Source organism: Chelonia mydas, chromosome 10 (genome assembly GCF_015237465.2).
Source record: "Chelonia mydas isolate rCheMyd1 chromosome 10, rCheMyd1.pri.v2, whole genome shotgun sequence".
Taxonomy (NCBI): domain Eukaryota; kingdom Metazoa; phylum Chordata; order Testudines; family Cheloniidae; genus Chelonia; species Chelonia mydas.
Window position 1 is genome coordinate 42317641 of NC_051250.2, and position 15863 is coordinate 42333503.

Genomic DNA, 15863 nt, shown 5'->3' on the forward strand with positions numbered 1-15863 from the left:
GCGCACATGCACACAATGAGGCAGGCGCGCACATGCATGCACACGCTGTGATGTAGAGGCCACAAACCCAAAGATCAAGTCCTATTCTAGGTCACAAGCTTGAGGTAGTTGCTTCATAGCTTTGCATGTTCACCTCACAAACAGAATGCATAGTTTGTCCGGCTTGGTATCCCATGCTTGAAATGCCTAAGTACTGGAACAGCAAGGGTTTGCTAAAAAGTTACAAGCAGAGTTGTAATGGGAAGCGTATCAGTAACTGCCCATAATCCCTCAGTTTCATGAGCATCGAACTGACTCTAAAGTAAAATTTGAAGGAAAGTTACATTCTTTGAACTAAGAACCTCCTTGTAATCCTGTAAGTATTTTGCCATTTCTCACCACATGGATCTAAAGGATTCATAGGAATGATACTGTCAGTGAAATAATCCATTGTGATATCTGTTAAATGGACTTGTTCAAGTGTGCGCATGCATAAGAAACAGAATGTCAACTATTTCCATTCTAGGTCCAGCCATCATCTCATTCCGTATCACCCTCTGGCACCATTAGTGATGTTGGCCTTATCTACTCATCTGTCAGCTTCCCACACGAGCCTCTCCATACCATGTCATATCCCTATGCAAAGAATGTCCTTTCCAAGCTCATCTACAAGGCATGGACTCAGCTACCTTCATAACATTTAAGTTCCTCCTAAAGGCCTACCTCTCTCAGGATGCCTATAGAAAACATGACAACTGACAGTGATGAGTTTGAGGAGTAATTCTGGGGAAATTTACATTTCCTTTTGTATTCAAATTAGAATACCCTCCCTTCCCCTCTATTTGTGCTTTTGCTGGCCTGGACATATCAGTCAGGGGTAATGATGGTGCAATCTGACAGCTGTGTCATCAAAACCCCAGTATAGACACTGCTATTTCATCGGGGGGGTGGGAGAGCTGAAATTTGCCAGCACAAGCTGTATATACACTAAGAGTGCTTTGCCAGCACAGGATACCAGTATACCCTAAATTGGCAAAACACTCCTAGCGTAGACATGACATAACACTACCCTAGTGTGCTATATTATTTCCCATTGCCCTATATCTGTACTTTCCATGTTTAAAACAAAAAGATAAAGTTTTGACTTAAATTACAAGCACTACAAAAATCTATCCAGTACCTAACAAGAATAAAGCTGTGTTTGTTTCATATCATAACCATTAAACATTCTGGAATTTAACTTCACTATTTCATTGATGCATGAGGCAGAAAACAGCTTAGTTCTTCAGCAACTATCTTGGCTCTGCAGTACTGACAGCTGTCAAATTTGTCCTCTCAGGGTACTGAGCAGATATAAGTGAAGACAGCAAATATGTGATGTGGAAAGGTTTGGGACGGTTTCATTTTAATTTTTGAAGTAGAGTCTCTTCCTACATTCTCCTGAACTAAGGGATGGGGCAGATCCAAATTTAAAATACTTGAGAGATAAAACACAGAAGTTATTTTGACAGTTGGCATGTAGTTCTGCAGTTGCAGAGTGAGTTTAGCCAATTGCTCACACATTTTTGTTGTGCATCAAAAGGTAAAAACTGCAAGAGGGGTTTTTTTTGCCCCCACACAGCTCCTTGCTCAGCAAGGAACCTTTTAATTCACCCAGCTCAGCCTGCTGGAGAAGTAAGAGCCTGGCTCCCTTACACATGACTATCTGCTTCCAAGGCTTGAAGAAACAGATGAAGAATGCTGCCAACTACAGCCAGGCCTTCAAATTAATGTACATCCCAATGACAAAATCAAAGTCCCTGGTTAGTGCAGTTGCAGAAGGCTTCCTTTGACATGTTAGTCAATTTAGCTGGACCCCCACCTTGCTTTGAACAGCTTCACATGCTGCTGTTGCCATCAGTCCCCTCCCTCTCCCATTTCTTCAGATTTGATACTTGTTGAGGGCAAAGGCATGCTTTTAAGATGTTTCTAACACTTAGAGTGGGCTAGCTCAGACCAAGAAATTAGAGATGGAGTGAGCCAGCTAGTACAAAAGGCTCCTCACTTGCATGCTGGATGCTTCACTCCAGCCTTCACATTCAAGCCACAGTTACCCCTAGTACAGAATCTGGGGGAAAGTGGTCCAGAGTCTCACACTGCTCCCAAGGTCTCCAGATAGTAAAGACTGAGTTAAAACATTTTCTTGATATGAGGTTTTTTTGTTTAGGACAGATGCAAATGACGTTGCTTGAAAAATGGGACGAGGGAACTCCACTGTTTCAGGATGAAACCACAGAGTACAGTAGGGGAACACCAAAAGGGCCAAGAGAACTTAAGGAGCAGAATTCTTGTTAGGTGCTCCTTGTATAAAGCAGGTGATCTCTTTAGATATTCCTAGACTGCTGTCAGGAACCAGTCACTTCCCCTGCTGGCAGTGGCTGCAAAATCCTCAACTGCTCCTCTACCCAATGGCAGTATTTGGATTCCTCATCTTCCCCCACAGCTGCTGAAAACTGGAGCCTGCCCCAGCTGCCAGGGAAAATGTGGGACTGCTGTGGCAGCTCCTCGCAGCAGGGGAAGCACACAGCTCTGGCATGGCTGTGCAGCAGCACTGCATGCCAGCAGCTCAGTTTGACTTCACACTTTTCCTAGAGATGTGCACTAAGATGGGGATACTCCCTCGCTCATAAGCGAGTCCTTTGGGAGGACTCCTCACTATAGACAGAGTCCCAATTCTCAACAGCCAGGAACCCTGCCTATCTGTTCCCTAGTGCTGCCCAAAATAGTAGCACCAGTTGCCCCTGCCTTCAAAACAGAGACTGGCAAAAAGGTTAGTGTTTCCAGAAGTTACCATGATGTGCACGCTGATTCTGAAGTAGTGGTCAAAGTTTTCACAAAAAGGTGCCTAAAGCTAGGCTACTAAGGGTGGGATTTTCAAAAGCATCTATGTGGCTTAGGAGCACAGGTCCCAAGACTTGTTCCTAAGTCACTTGATGCTTTTGAAAATCACAGCGTTAGGCATGTAAATGTGGACTTAAATATGGTTTTATAGCTGCAAGTTTAGACACTGGCCAAAGTTTTCTCTAGGTTCACTAACGGTGAGAAATTGAAAGTGCAAATAGCTGCTTGAGCCATTGTATTCCGATAAGTTAATTATACTTGCATGCACACAGTATTTTGAATACTGAGAATAAGTACTCTGAACTATATCATGTAAATAAGATAGCGTTTGAAAGTCACCTGTCTGTATTCCAGGTATGGGCATTTCAAGTGCTTAGGAAACTACACTGAACTCCAGAAAATTACAAACTATACTGGAATGGAGTGGACATGGGAAACGATCAAAAACATTACTGATGTCTTTGCTCACAGCTCAAGAGCAAAAAATTAAGTTGTGTGGAATAAGAATGGCAGGTGAAGAAGCCAAATGCTAATCAGACAAAACCTTTGGCGTCTCAGTATTCTCAGCCAAAAAAGCCCAGAATAGCAAAGCATTCAATTGCAAACCATAATGTTCATATCAGACTACAAAACAGAATTCAAATACTTGAAAAGCAGAGCCAGACACTTCCTCTTTTTGATAATGCTCTTTCACCAGCATCCCTATAAGCTTAGTACAAGGTTTTTGTTTGTTTTTAATACTCACCTACAGGGAATAAAACTTGAATTGGTATCCTGGCCCTGCTCAAATATGCCATTCGTAGTACACAGTATCTACAGTCCCTCTGTGTATGTTTAAAACCAATGAGATTGCAATTTTCTTGCAAACCCAGATGCTATTGTATAACTACACTTAAACCCAACAACAGTCTGTATCTGCACATGCACAGAGATTCTACATCTTGTGGTTTAAATTGTACCAGTCAGGAAGTCACTTTGGCTAGTAGAACAAGAAATTATATTCTGCATTAAGAGGCACAATCTACACATAATTTATGGATGGAAGTTTTTAACCCACTGTTGTTACAACACAAAGGTACAAGTAAAAGATTACAGAAAATTTCTCCAGCCTGTTCTAATGCATCTGACACCACTTTGCATAGTCAGTTTCTCCTACTGAGATGGCTCTTTCACAAAGTAATGGGAAAGAGGAACATTTTTCAGAATAGGAAAGTTTAAAAGTACAACAAGTGGCAGAAGGATCTGAAGATGCAGTTTATGAAGCTACTTTTAATCTGAGTTAATGGTGTCACTTCAGACAAATGCTGTAGTTTTCCAGGTATAACTTTAATATACCAAGAACTAGAGACTGGCTGTCATATCAGAAGTCAGTGCTTCATATTACCAGACTTAACTTTGGACTCTATATAGCTCTGAGCAAGATGTGAAACATTCACAAGTGGGATGCACAATGACTGCCTTACATAATTGCCATACCATAAAATATGGTAAAGCACCGAGTTTCTTATAGGAAATAAAAATAAAGTAAAATTCCTACAGGATTAAAACCGAAAGCAAACTGATCCTCACTTGTGGCAAGCATCAAAACCTGAGCGATGGTTTCATGCCTCTGAGCAGGTAAGCTATGTCCAAGACAACATCTATTGCTCCAAGTTAAGAGTTCCATGAAAACTAGTCTCAATTGTAATTGTGCAGTGGCACACAGTGAGCCACTCATTTAGTAATACATTATAGCTTGGCATGTTAAGTTCTTTCATTTTCAGCTGGTGAAAACTAGTAGGCAAGCCCTAGTTCATTTAAATGCCCTAGCTATATATTAACTGTTTCACCTATCCTTTTATTTTTTAAGTTGTGACTTTTGGTGCTCATGGAAGGGAACATTTAACAGGAGCTAGAGCAAGGCAACGTTTTCAGGCACCGTGAAAGCATCTCCAACACATCTAGTGCTGACCTGTGTCAACCTCCTAGTACAGTCCTGGGCTTCTTAAGTGAAGGCTGCCACAATCCTGTTGATGTGTGGTGATTTTTGCAAGATGATGCTAAGGGCAAGAATGAGACCAGCAATTTTTTTTTATTTATTTTTCTTTTAAACTCATGACCAGAGCTGGAATTTTAACTCACTGCTAGAGACAGAAGTCTAAGGCATTAGCCAAACATGCCGCTTAACTCTGAAGTTCAGGTTACTATGTAAACTTGTACAAATATAGTGGACTTGCCTATCCTACTAAAGAAAAGAATTCAAAATATACGTAGAATCATAGGACCACAGGGTTCGAAGGAACCACAAGTGTCATCTAGTCTAATCCCCTGCCAAAATGCAGGATCTGTTTTGTCTAAACCATCCTGTAAGAAATTAATCTTTAATTCCAAAGAACAGCTATTTTATGCAATAGAAAATGTCTGAAATTAACTCACAGGTGAGCCAATTGACCAATTTGAACAAACAAGTACCATATAATCTTTTTTAAACCTGCACAATAATTACAAGAAGCAGATCTTACAGGAGAGCTTTGTCACAATGAAAGCTGCCCTGCTCCTGGGAAACACAATGCATTCCTTCTATAATGAAACACCTTATAAACACTATATGACAGAAGCATGAAGTTCAATAAAGCATTTCCTTCTAGCATCACAATGCTTAGGGCCCCAAACAATATTTCATTATAAGCTAAGTACTCACTGAGAAGACAGACTCCAAGGTGTCACAATTTACCTCATACAGGCTACTAGGCCAGATCAGAACATAATGCCCATTAGATTTAAATGTGCCTATTCCTACAACAGATTTCTACTTAGAATGTTAGCATCAGGCAGTTTTGAGTACTTAACATTTTCAAGATTCCATCTCTGACATTAAATAAGATTTTTAATACAAGCCAGTATGGCATCAACATTTTCTGCAGCCACTGGCAAATCAATCCTACTGTGGGCAACACGTTTTGACTGTGTTGCCAGCAATACTGAGTCTAGTCAACATTGAGGATATTTCATATATCGCATGGCCAGAAATCAGTACATTCTGCACTAACCAGAACATCTAAGGAAAACCATTGTTTAATAGTACCACTTTTTCCAAGCAACAATAGGTTCACACTTGCAGTTAAATAGAGCTCTTTTATAGCCAGAGAGCATTCTGAGGAATTTGCACAGCCCCATTTGTGCTGTACTTGAAAAAGCTGTTCTTCAATACTTTTAACAAACACTGCATTGTAACTTAGGAGCGGCCTGGATATTTTTTCGTCTGTGTGAAGGCTTTTATCCAGGAAGTGTCTGACTCTCCCCCCACAGACATCAACAAGACTTGCTAATGTCAATGGAAGCAGGACGAGGCCCTAACGGAGGCACTCATTTTTTCAATACTACAAGCACTAAATATATTACAATTTCATCTGTTCAACTACTGAGAATTTAGGAAATAGTGGTATTTTTGTACTAGGTCTGGATCCTGCATAGTGCTGAGCTTTCCGTCCCAATGCAGCAAAGCACTTAAGCACATGCTTAAAACTAAGCACATTCTTAAGCACTTCACTGAATCAGGGCCAGAATGCTCAGCATCTTGCAGGACAGAGCACCAAACTACAAATTATGCAATTATGAAACCCTGCCAGACTTCCAACAGTTTTTCCCCTTACATCAGGGGTGGCCAACTTGAGCCTGAGAAGGAGCCAGAATTTACCAGTATACTTTGCCAAAGAGCCACAGTAATACGTCAGCAGCCCTGCATCAGCTCCCCCCACCCCTGCTCCCAGCGCCCCCACCCACCAGCAGCCCTGCCAATCAGCGCCTTCCCCTCCCTCCCCACACCTCCCAATCAGGTGTTTCGTGGCATGCAGGGGGCTCTTTGTGGAGAAGGAGCAAGGGCATGACAGGCTCAGGGTAGGGGGCGGGAAGGGGTGGAGTGGGGGCAGGGCCTGTGGCAGAGCCAGGGATTAAGCAGTGAGCACCCCCTGGGCACATTGGAAAGTTGGTGCCTGTAGCTCTAGCCCAAGAGTCAGTGCCTATACAAGGAGCCACATATTAACTTCTGAAGAGCCACATGTGGCCCTCGAGCCACAGGTTGGCCACCCCTGCCTTACATATTGGTGGGTTCTTCATGAGCAATATTTTTGCCATGTCAGCCACCTAGGATTTTTAGTCAAATATTCTTAATACCTTTACCCGTCCCAAGACTGAAAAAGACTAGTTCCGCTACTGGCAACAGCACTACTGATATAATTCAGAGGCTCAAGTAAAGCCTATTTACCAAGATGGGGAAAAGATTGAAGTCACACAAGCCTTTTGCTTGAAAATAAAAAGGAGAAGAAAGCTATAACAACAAAACTAATTATCCACATTACCAACCAACCATTCTACTGAGACTTCAAAATAAGTAGAAATATGGATCAAAAGATTAAAGCTTAATTTTCACAATTGTGTTATTCACAGAAGAGCAAAATAAAACATGAATGCAAATAAATGGAGTCAAGACAGAAGTAGTGACCTGATACAGAAAAGCCTCAATACTAACATAGTTAGTGAACCATTTATTCAGGCATAATCCTATTAATAAAGATTTGACAGAAGAAAAACTTGGCAAGACAGTCACTTGTATCAGAAGTGACCCTTTTAACAAGAAAGCCTTGTCTGTTAGTGGATCAAGTCTCAGATATCTCCCAGCGTACATTTCTTCATTTAAAAATCAGCCCAGTAAGTTACTCTGCAAAAGCCTTGGGGAAAATATGTAAGAAAACTGAACGCTTATTTTGATGATCAAAACCCAAAGTGGTTCAGTGCAGTACACAATCAGATTCTGAGATAACAGATAACATTCTGACCTGTGGTTTAAAGATTGGTTAGCTGAAAATTCCAGACAGGAACAGCATGAGTTTAAGTGGCTTATTCACATGTCTTCCCCTTCTGTTAGCTGCATCCCACTTGACAGTTCTTCCGCAAAAGACGAGTGAGTTTCTAATCAGATACTAGCAACATAAATGCTGAGTGCTATATGTAGCAAACATTACAAAGCATCTGCAATTCTGCTTATGTCTGTGCAAGCACACAGATGTAATAAATGTGTTGTTTTCAGCAGTTCAGAGTAATTTGGTAGTGTTTCCATTAGCTCTATTGCACCAGACTCTAGTGGTAAAAAAGAAGTTGCACCTAGTTCTGGAAACAGCCATCTTCAGATTAAAAGGTCAACAAGAATTTACAGACATTGCCGAATCACTGACATTAGGCCAAGAACTTATATCATTTAAGATAATCATCTCCACAATGGTCCTAGAATTGTATGGTCATTCCTGATGGGAGCTGATGAAGCAAACTATGTGATGTTTTAATGCAGGGGTGGCCAACCTGTGGCTCCGGGGCCACATGCGGCTCTTCAAAAGTTAATATGTGGCTCCTTGTATAGGCACTGGCTCCTTGTATGGGCACCGACTCTTGGGCTGGAGCTACAGTTGCCAACTTTCCAATGTGCCATGGGGTGCTCACTGCTCAATCCCTGGCTCTGCCACAAGCCCTGCCCCCACTCCACCCCTTCCTGTCCCCTCCCCTAAGCCTGCCATGCCCTCGCTCCTCCCCCCTAAAGAGCCTCCTGCATGCCACGGAACAGCTGATCAGGAGGTGTAGGGAGGGAGGGGGAGGCGCTGATTGGTGGGGCTGCCGGTGGGTGGGTGGCGCTGGGAGCGGGGAAGGGGAATGGATGGGGGGCTGCTGACATATTACTGTGGCTCTTTGGCAATGTATATTGCTAAATTCTGGCTCCTTCTCAGGCTCAAGTTGGCCACTCCAGTTTTAATGTAATGTAGAGTATCCAGCCTCAGAAAAAAATGACAGTCAGTCAGCATTTCAACAGCATGACAAATTCTATCATTATGAAATTTGCAATTAAGTTTCCATAGATTCAAAGGCCAGAAGGAACCATTGTGATCATCTACTCTGACTTTCTGTCTAACAGGCCAGGGAATTTCCCCAAATTAATTTCCAGAGCATTTCTTTTAGAAAGACATCCAATATTGATTTAAAAAATGGTCACTGATGGGGAATCCACCATGATCCTTAGTAAACTGATCCTTAGTAAACTACTCTTAAAAATGTATGTAATTTCCTGTCTGACTTTGTCTAGCTTCAACTTTCAGCCATTAGATCATGTTATACCTTTCTCTGCTAGAAGAGCCCATTATTAAATATTTGTTCCTCATGGAGGTATTTATAGACTAACCAAGTCACCCTGGAATCCTCTTTTTTAAACTAAATAGATTGAGCTCCTTGAGTCTATCACTATAAGGCATGTTTTCTAATCATTTGGTCATTCTCACAGCTCTTCTCTGAAGCCTCTCCAATTTATCAACATCCTTTATGAACTGTAGACACTAGTCCTGGACAGCGTTCCCACAGCAGTCGCACCAGTGCCAAATATAGAGGTAAAATAATCTCTCCGCTCCTACTGGAGAGTCGCCTGTTTATGCATCCAAGGATCACATTAACCCTTTTGGCCACAGCATCGTACCAGGAGCTCATGTTCAGCTGATTATACACACCAACCCCCAAATATTTTCCAGAGTCACTGCTTCCCAGGATAAAGTCGCTCATCGTGTAAATATGGCCTACAGTCTTTGTTCCTAGATGTATACATTTACATTTACCCATATTAAAAACATTGTTTTCTTCCACGCAGTTTACCAAGCAATCCAGATTGCTCTCAGTTACCCGTCCCTCATAATTTACCATTCCCCCAATTTGAGTCACCTGCAAATTTTGTCAGCAATGATTCGGTGTTTTCAAATAAAAATGTTAAAGAGAGCAGGGCCAAGAATAGATCCCAGTGTGACCCCACTATAAACATGCCTCCTCAATGATAAATTCCCTGTTTACAATCACATTTTGAGACTTCTCAGTTAGTTTGCGATGCTTGTGCCCTATAATTTTATTTCAGTTAAATAAGAATTTCAGCATGGGCTCAGACCAAATCAAATCCGATGATAAACTGTTCCTGTTTAAGATTTACTTTGTTATGCTTTACTTTGGAGGCAAATTGGGGGAGGTTGGGGAAGGTAAATTTACTTCAATCTTATTCACACAGAAAAAAAAATTAGTACTACTAGGTAATAAACTGCTTTCTCACAAATGTTTTAACATGGCCAAAGACCCACTGAACCTGCTAGCACATGAAAATTATACCAGCCAGATTCTGTGTTCATCCATGTGTAGCTTTTCCAGCTTTAATTAGTATTTTTCCTTTGCTACAACTATAGGTTTGCTCAGTCAAAAAATTCTACAAAGTCAGTCTTTAACTTTTCTACCTAGATTCTGATCAGACACAGGTATATTCACTAACTCTGGTAGAACTGCCAGATAATGCTAAACTTCCTGGATATTGGGCAACTCTGCATCAAAACACTCACTTTAATATTATACGAATTACCATGCATTATAAAATAGTTGTAAACATGATTTTATCCACTGCTTGACATTGGACGCTATCAGTAAGCTGAATGAAGATACAGAGACGCCAAAACACCTAATACTGGATGGAACAAGTGGGACTGCAACAACAGATCTCCAGCAGGATCCGGGCAAGTACTACTATGTGACCCTAAATAAGGTTTACTGAACCTAAAACAACAGCAGCAGTTCTGGCTGAATGCCACAGACAGAATGCAGACTAGAATCTTTTATCAGAAAGCAAACAGCAACAGAGGAGTAGATAATAGCAATCACTGGAAGATCAATTTAAAAAAAAAAAGCCTGACTGTATATCTTTATAAGTACCAAATTAAGTTTATTTATCCATGAACAGATTTTAAATCCACTGGCATTCAAATCAACAATTGAAGATTTTATACCCTCTTCTGATATCCTCTTGTGCTTAAGCTGATTTTAGGTCAAAAATTTACTTGTTACTATTCTAACCCAAGCACTGAAACTGATTTCTGAACTCATGTGCATTAAACAAGAAAGACTTGCAGGCATAAAAATATATAACAGCAGTAAAATGGCTCAAGTTGTTCTGAACTGGCAGACCATAATGCCTGTGGGGAGCCCCAATGAAATTAATGCTCTCTACTATTACATGCTCTAGGATCTATTTTGGGGAAGTTCTATGGCCTGTGCTGTCCAAACTAGATGACCACAATGGTCCTTCTAGCCTTGGAATCTATGAATGTAATGAAGGATCAGGGTATCTTGCATGTATAAGAGCAATGGGCTGGGTTTTTTTGTTTTTGGGTTGTGTGGGGTTTTTTTTGTTTTTGTTTTAACTTTAAGTAACTCTGGATGTCTTGTCTCAAGAGGCCCACTGCAGGAGTCTAGGTGACCACACACAAAACTACTACTGCTCCAAGAGGCAATATTAAAAAAAGAAAGATATGTACAAAAGACCTTGACTCAGAAATTAATGAATGAGGCAGAGAAGCTGCTGAGTGGCTCACGTTCAAGTCTAGAAAAGCTCAATTTTCAATCTAGTCCTCAATGGCCCTTTAATACTTCTCTAGCACTTTACATACACACTTGGTACAACTGGCTGACTGCTCAGGAATGAATCAGGACTGATTTATATCACTCTGATTTAAATCAGCAAGCAGGAAACCTTATTTAAACCATCAATTTTAATTGTTTCGCATTTCTACTTTATTTTCCTAAGGAAAGGTTCGTTCTCTTTGATTGATACACCCACTAAAACATTTGCAGTTAAATACAGCCTTTATACTATATTTGGTACTTTTTGCCTAACCAGAAGATATAGTCTATCTATACGCATTTATATAATTAACATTTATTCAGATTCTTAATTTTTGCATTTATGTTAGAAAATGGTGAATGACATTTATTTAACTTTTTATATTAACACCGATTAACTTTTTACTTGTGATTTGTGTAACGATGCATTTGGATGGAACTTGTAATTAAAATGTGCAAGGAGTATTTAAAAACTGTTTTATTAGTTAAATAAAACTACCTTAAATGCACCGCATACATAAGAAAAAAGTTGATAAAACATGATTTGTATTTAAAACAGATTTATTTAAACTAAGGAAGGATTCTGTCCTTAGGGTATTTAACTCATGGTTACCTGAAACAACGTCCTCCTAGAGTTCAGAACTAGTAGATCTCTTCCTCACACACCGTTTTTATTCAGAGATCAGAATACTAAAACAAACAAGCTTTCCTGCTTTTTCAGCTCCCAATAGGCTTCTCAACTTTGAATAAACTAGTCATTAAACTGAACTATTTGAACAAACTAAAATGAAGATAATATTCTCTCTGCAGCTGCAAAAGAGGCTACTACTTAGGGGGGAGGGATAGCTCAGTGGTTTGAGCATTGGCCTGCTAAACCCAGGGTTGTGAGTTCAATTCTTGAGGGGGCCATTTAGGGATCTGGGGCAAAAACTGGGGATCGGCCCTGCTTTGAGCAGGGGGTTGGACTAGATGACCTCCTGAGGTCCCTTCCAACCCTGATATTCTATGATTCTATACTGTCAAGAGGTGGCTTAGCACTACAACCAACTCTTGGTTCCAGATGCTTAGCCAGTGATTTTCCCACCAGTTCAGCAGTCTAACTTTCTTTAAAAGTTCAGCAGCAAATATGTACTGCTTGATTTTTTTTATTTACATTTTAAGAAATTATAGAAAGTTTGTCAATTTCAAATTTAATTGTAAATAGTTTTAAAATAAAGATGTACTTAAATACAAATATCCAATAAAAATGATTTTCATCTATCCTAATCAGCACTGGAATGGCAGAGATACTACAGGAAGGATTTAGCTCTCTGTGAATATGTACAACTGTACAAAAAGCACAGTGCGTGGCTGCCTTTTCTCTGGTTCTAGAATAATAATGCTATCAATTAATGGTCACTGCTGTTCACCCACAAAGCCTCATCTACACAACTTATAATTAAACAGAAAAAATTAGAAATTATAGTCAAAAAAACTCTGATTTATAACATACAATAGCCTTGCTCTTAAGCTTAATATGGGACTTTGTAGGCTTGTGTAAAGCAAATTTGTGTCACTGCTGTGAAGCAGTCAGGAAGCTGGTTCAGATGCAACAAAATGCATCAAGAGAGACTAAGTAGTGAGTCATCAGTATAAAAATTGTCATATTGTCTGAAGGCAGTAGATGAAGCAGCCCTTTCAATTAAGAACAACATTTTAACAGTCACCAGAATTTCTACCATTTACTAATTTGTAATCAAAACCTTGGGCACTATGAATGCATCCAGCCCAACTGAACTAGAGTAAGGCTAGTCTGTTTCAAATTGTCAGTGTTTTTTAATTTTACATTAGTGATACAGAGTCATATCTTAGGCAAAGCACCATGCTGAAAGTGGCCTAATAATTTAATGCAGCATAGTACATACCAACATAAGCATGATAGCTTAAGTTGCATTTTGTTACAAAGGTAACATATAAGACAGAAAGAAAAGGAGTACTTGTGGCACCTTAGAGACTAACAAATTTATTTGACCATAAGCTTTCATGAGCTACAGCTCACTTCATAGCTCACGAAAGCTTAAGCTCAAATAAATGTTAGTCTCTAAGTTGCCACAAGTACTCCTTTTCTTTTTCCGAATACAGACTAACACGGCTGCTACTCTGAAACTTGACATAAGACAGAGACCACCTTCTATGTTTTCAGTTGTTAGTGTTCTGATGTAGAAGATTTTGATATAAGAGGTTTGGAAGACAGTTTAATACTTAGACCACTCAATTATATTCTTTAATTTTTTTTTAAATTTCCTATAGCCAGACACCCAGAAAAAATAATCTGTCAGTGCCACATTTATTATTCACATTGTATGTACTTACTAACTACATAACTTGCTAAATACACTCAGGAAAAATAGAGGGTGACAAACCTGGATGTAAGGAAATAATTCTGTTGAGTATCAAATGTATCTCCATTTTATTGTATAAAGCGAATAGTGACTCAACCAGAAAGAACAAGCATCTTGCAATGTTAGCCAAAAGGTATGTATACTGGTCTATACAGACCAAGTTCTTTGGATGGACAAAAAAAAAAAATCTTTAAAAAAAATTTTAAGTAAAGATTATTTTTCCATTTCCCCCCATACTTTCAGCTACACGCCCATTAAACAAACTGCCTTCAGTTTCCTCAACTCCAACACAGTTAATTGACTAGAGGTGGGGTTTTTTGTTTTTTTTTTTTAAGAGGCAGTTATTGGGCTCACCCAGTCCTGAGAAAGTAATTACATTAAAAGAAACATTCCAAATGCACAAACAGGAGACCATGCATTTGAGGAAACCTGTCCTCTTAACTAAATTTTACTTTCTAACTAAGTTAGTAGAAGCAATCATGCTCTCACTCCTCTGTGCATGTGCTACCATCCCCTCTTCAATTAGATTACTAAAATGCTAAACGGAAGTCAGAAGGAGATCAGACAACCACATACTTTAGCTAATAAATTACTACATGTTTAGAAACCAGACAGACAAGTACCCAGGAAAAAAATGATCTCTTAACCCCCTTAAGACACTGCAAGCAACAAGTTTCCTGAGATGTCAAGTATGGAATGGTTGTTATACCAAAGTAGAGCTGAACCCTTAGAGAAATCCAAGGATGATTTTAGCCTCATTCCTCCACCCACCAAATTCCAACCTGAAGCTGAAATCCAAGGATGCTCAGGATACAAAGATCAGATGATCCACAACTGAAAGGCTAGTTTGATAGTACAGACATTGGAGACAAAAGAGATTAGCTGTGGCGGAAGATATTTTTCCGCGGGGGGGGGGGGGGGGGAGTCCCTGCTACTGGGGGGATTCAGCCCCCTGTGCTGTTATTGTGGGTGAGAGAAAGGTTATCACCGCCGGCCTCACTGATAATTCTGCAGAGAGATTATTTGGCCTTTGGCAATCCCCGCCAGCCCGGTGGGTGCATCCCACACACCACCCTCCCCGGAGAACATCCCCCAACCTGCCACCCGCCCCCCATTCCGTGTGCCCCTCACCCACTCAGCACCCCAAAAGAGGGCCCGCTGCTTTCACCCCCCGCCCCCAGAAACCCCCCGGCTAAGGGGCGGGTCCCCCGGGCCACCGATCCCTCCCGCTCCGGCCCGGCCCGCACCTGGATGACCTCGTTGACCTCCCGGATACACTCCACCATGTGCTGCAGGATCTGCTCGGCCGTCAGCACCTCGTAGCGATAGTCCTCCTCCTGCTCGTGGCCGCCGCCGCCCCCGCCGGGGCCCGGCCCGCCGCCCAGCCCGCTGCCGCCGCCGGGGCCCAGCCCGCCCGTCTCCCCGCACAGCAGCCCGTCGCGCTCGCCTCCTACGCCCAGCCCGGGCTCCACCAGCTCCACCTCGCCCAGGTCCAGATTATCGTCGTCGGGCTCGTCGTCCTCCTCGTCGTCGTCCTCGTCCTCCTCGGCGCCGCTGTCCTCGCTGCACTCCTCGTCCTCGTCGAACTCGTAGTTGTAGCCCTCGTCCGAGTCCATGGCGAGGCGGCGGCCCGGGGCTGCCCGCGCCGACCCTCCGCCCTCCCCCCGCGCGGGCTCCTGGCTGCTCCTGCGCCGCGGCCTGCCTCTGCCCGCGGGACAACAACACACAGCGCCGCCGCCGCCGCTGAGCCAACAAAGGGACGCGGCGGACCCGCTCCGTCACCGCGCGCCGCGGCACGCACGCACGCACGCACACACGTTTGGCGGGGCTCTGCCGTGCGCGCTGTTACATCGCGGCCGCCATCTTGAGTGAGGCCAGAGGGGGTGGGGGTCTGGTCTTCCTCAGCGTTGCGACTGCCATCTTGGGCGTGGCATAGCTCTGGGTTTCCTTTCTGTTACGGCTGCCATCTTGGGTGTTGTTGTGGACATCTTGAGTGTGGCGAAAGGTCCTGCGACTAGTTTCGTCACCGTTACGGACACCATCTTGGATGTGGCGAAGCCCCGCCAGGCTTCTCATTATATCCGCCATGTTGAGTGTGGCCGCCTTTTTCTTTCCCCTCCCGCTGCACTGTCAGTCTTCTCGGTGTTGGTTCTAGGCAATGTCCACTGTGGTAGCTAAGCAACT

At 42.1% G+C, this 15863-nt stretch overlaps 1 protein-coding gene across 3 annotated transcripts in view; it reads right to left on the minus strand.

Moving 5' to 3' along the window:
- ARIH1 (ariadne RBR E3 ubiquitin protein ligase 1) overlaps positions 1-15546 on the minus strand; it is a 121046-nt gene extending 105500 nt beyond the window's left edge. Inside the window, exon 1 of one of the 3 annotated variants that reach the window (XM_043524709.1) lies at positions 14927-15546. In XM_043524709.1, the coding sequence (XP_043380644.1) occupies positions 14927-15295 (369 nt within the window). In that variant the 5' untranslated portion in view covers positions 15296-15546. The remainder of the gene's footprint in view (positions 1-14926) is intronic. The other 2 variants (XM_037911209.2, XM_037911210.2) reach the window with 2 other exon arrangements.
- Between the last annotated feature and the right edge of the window lie 317 nt (positions 15547-15863).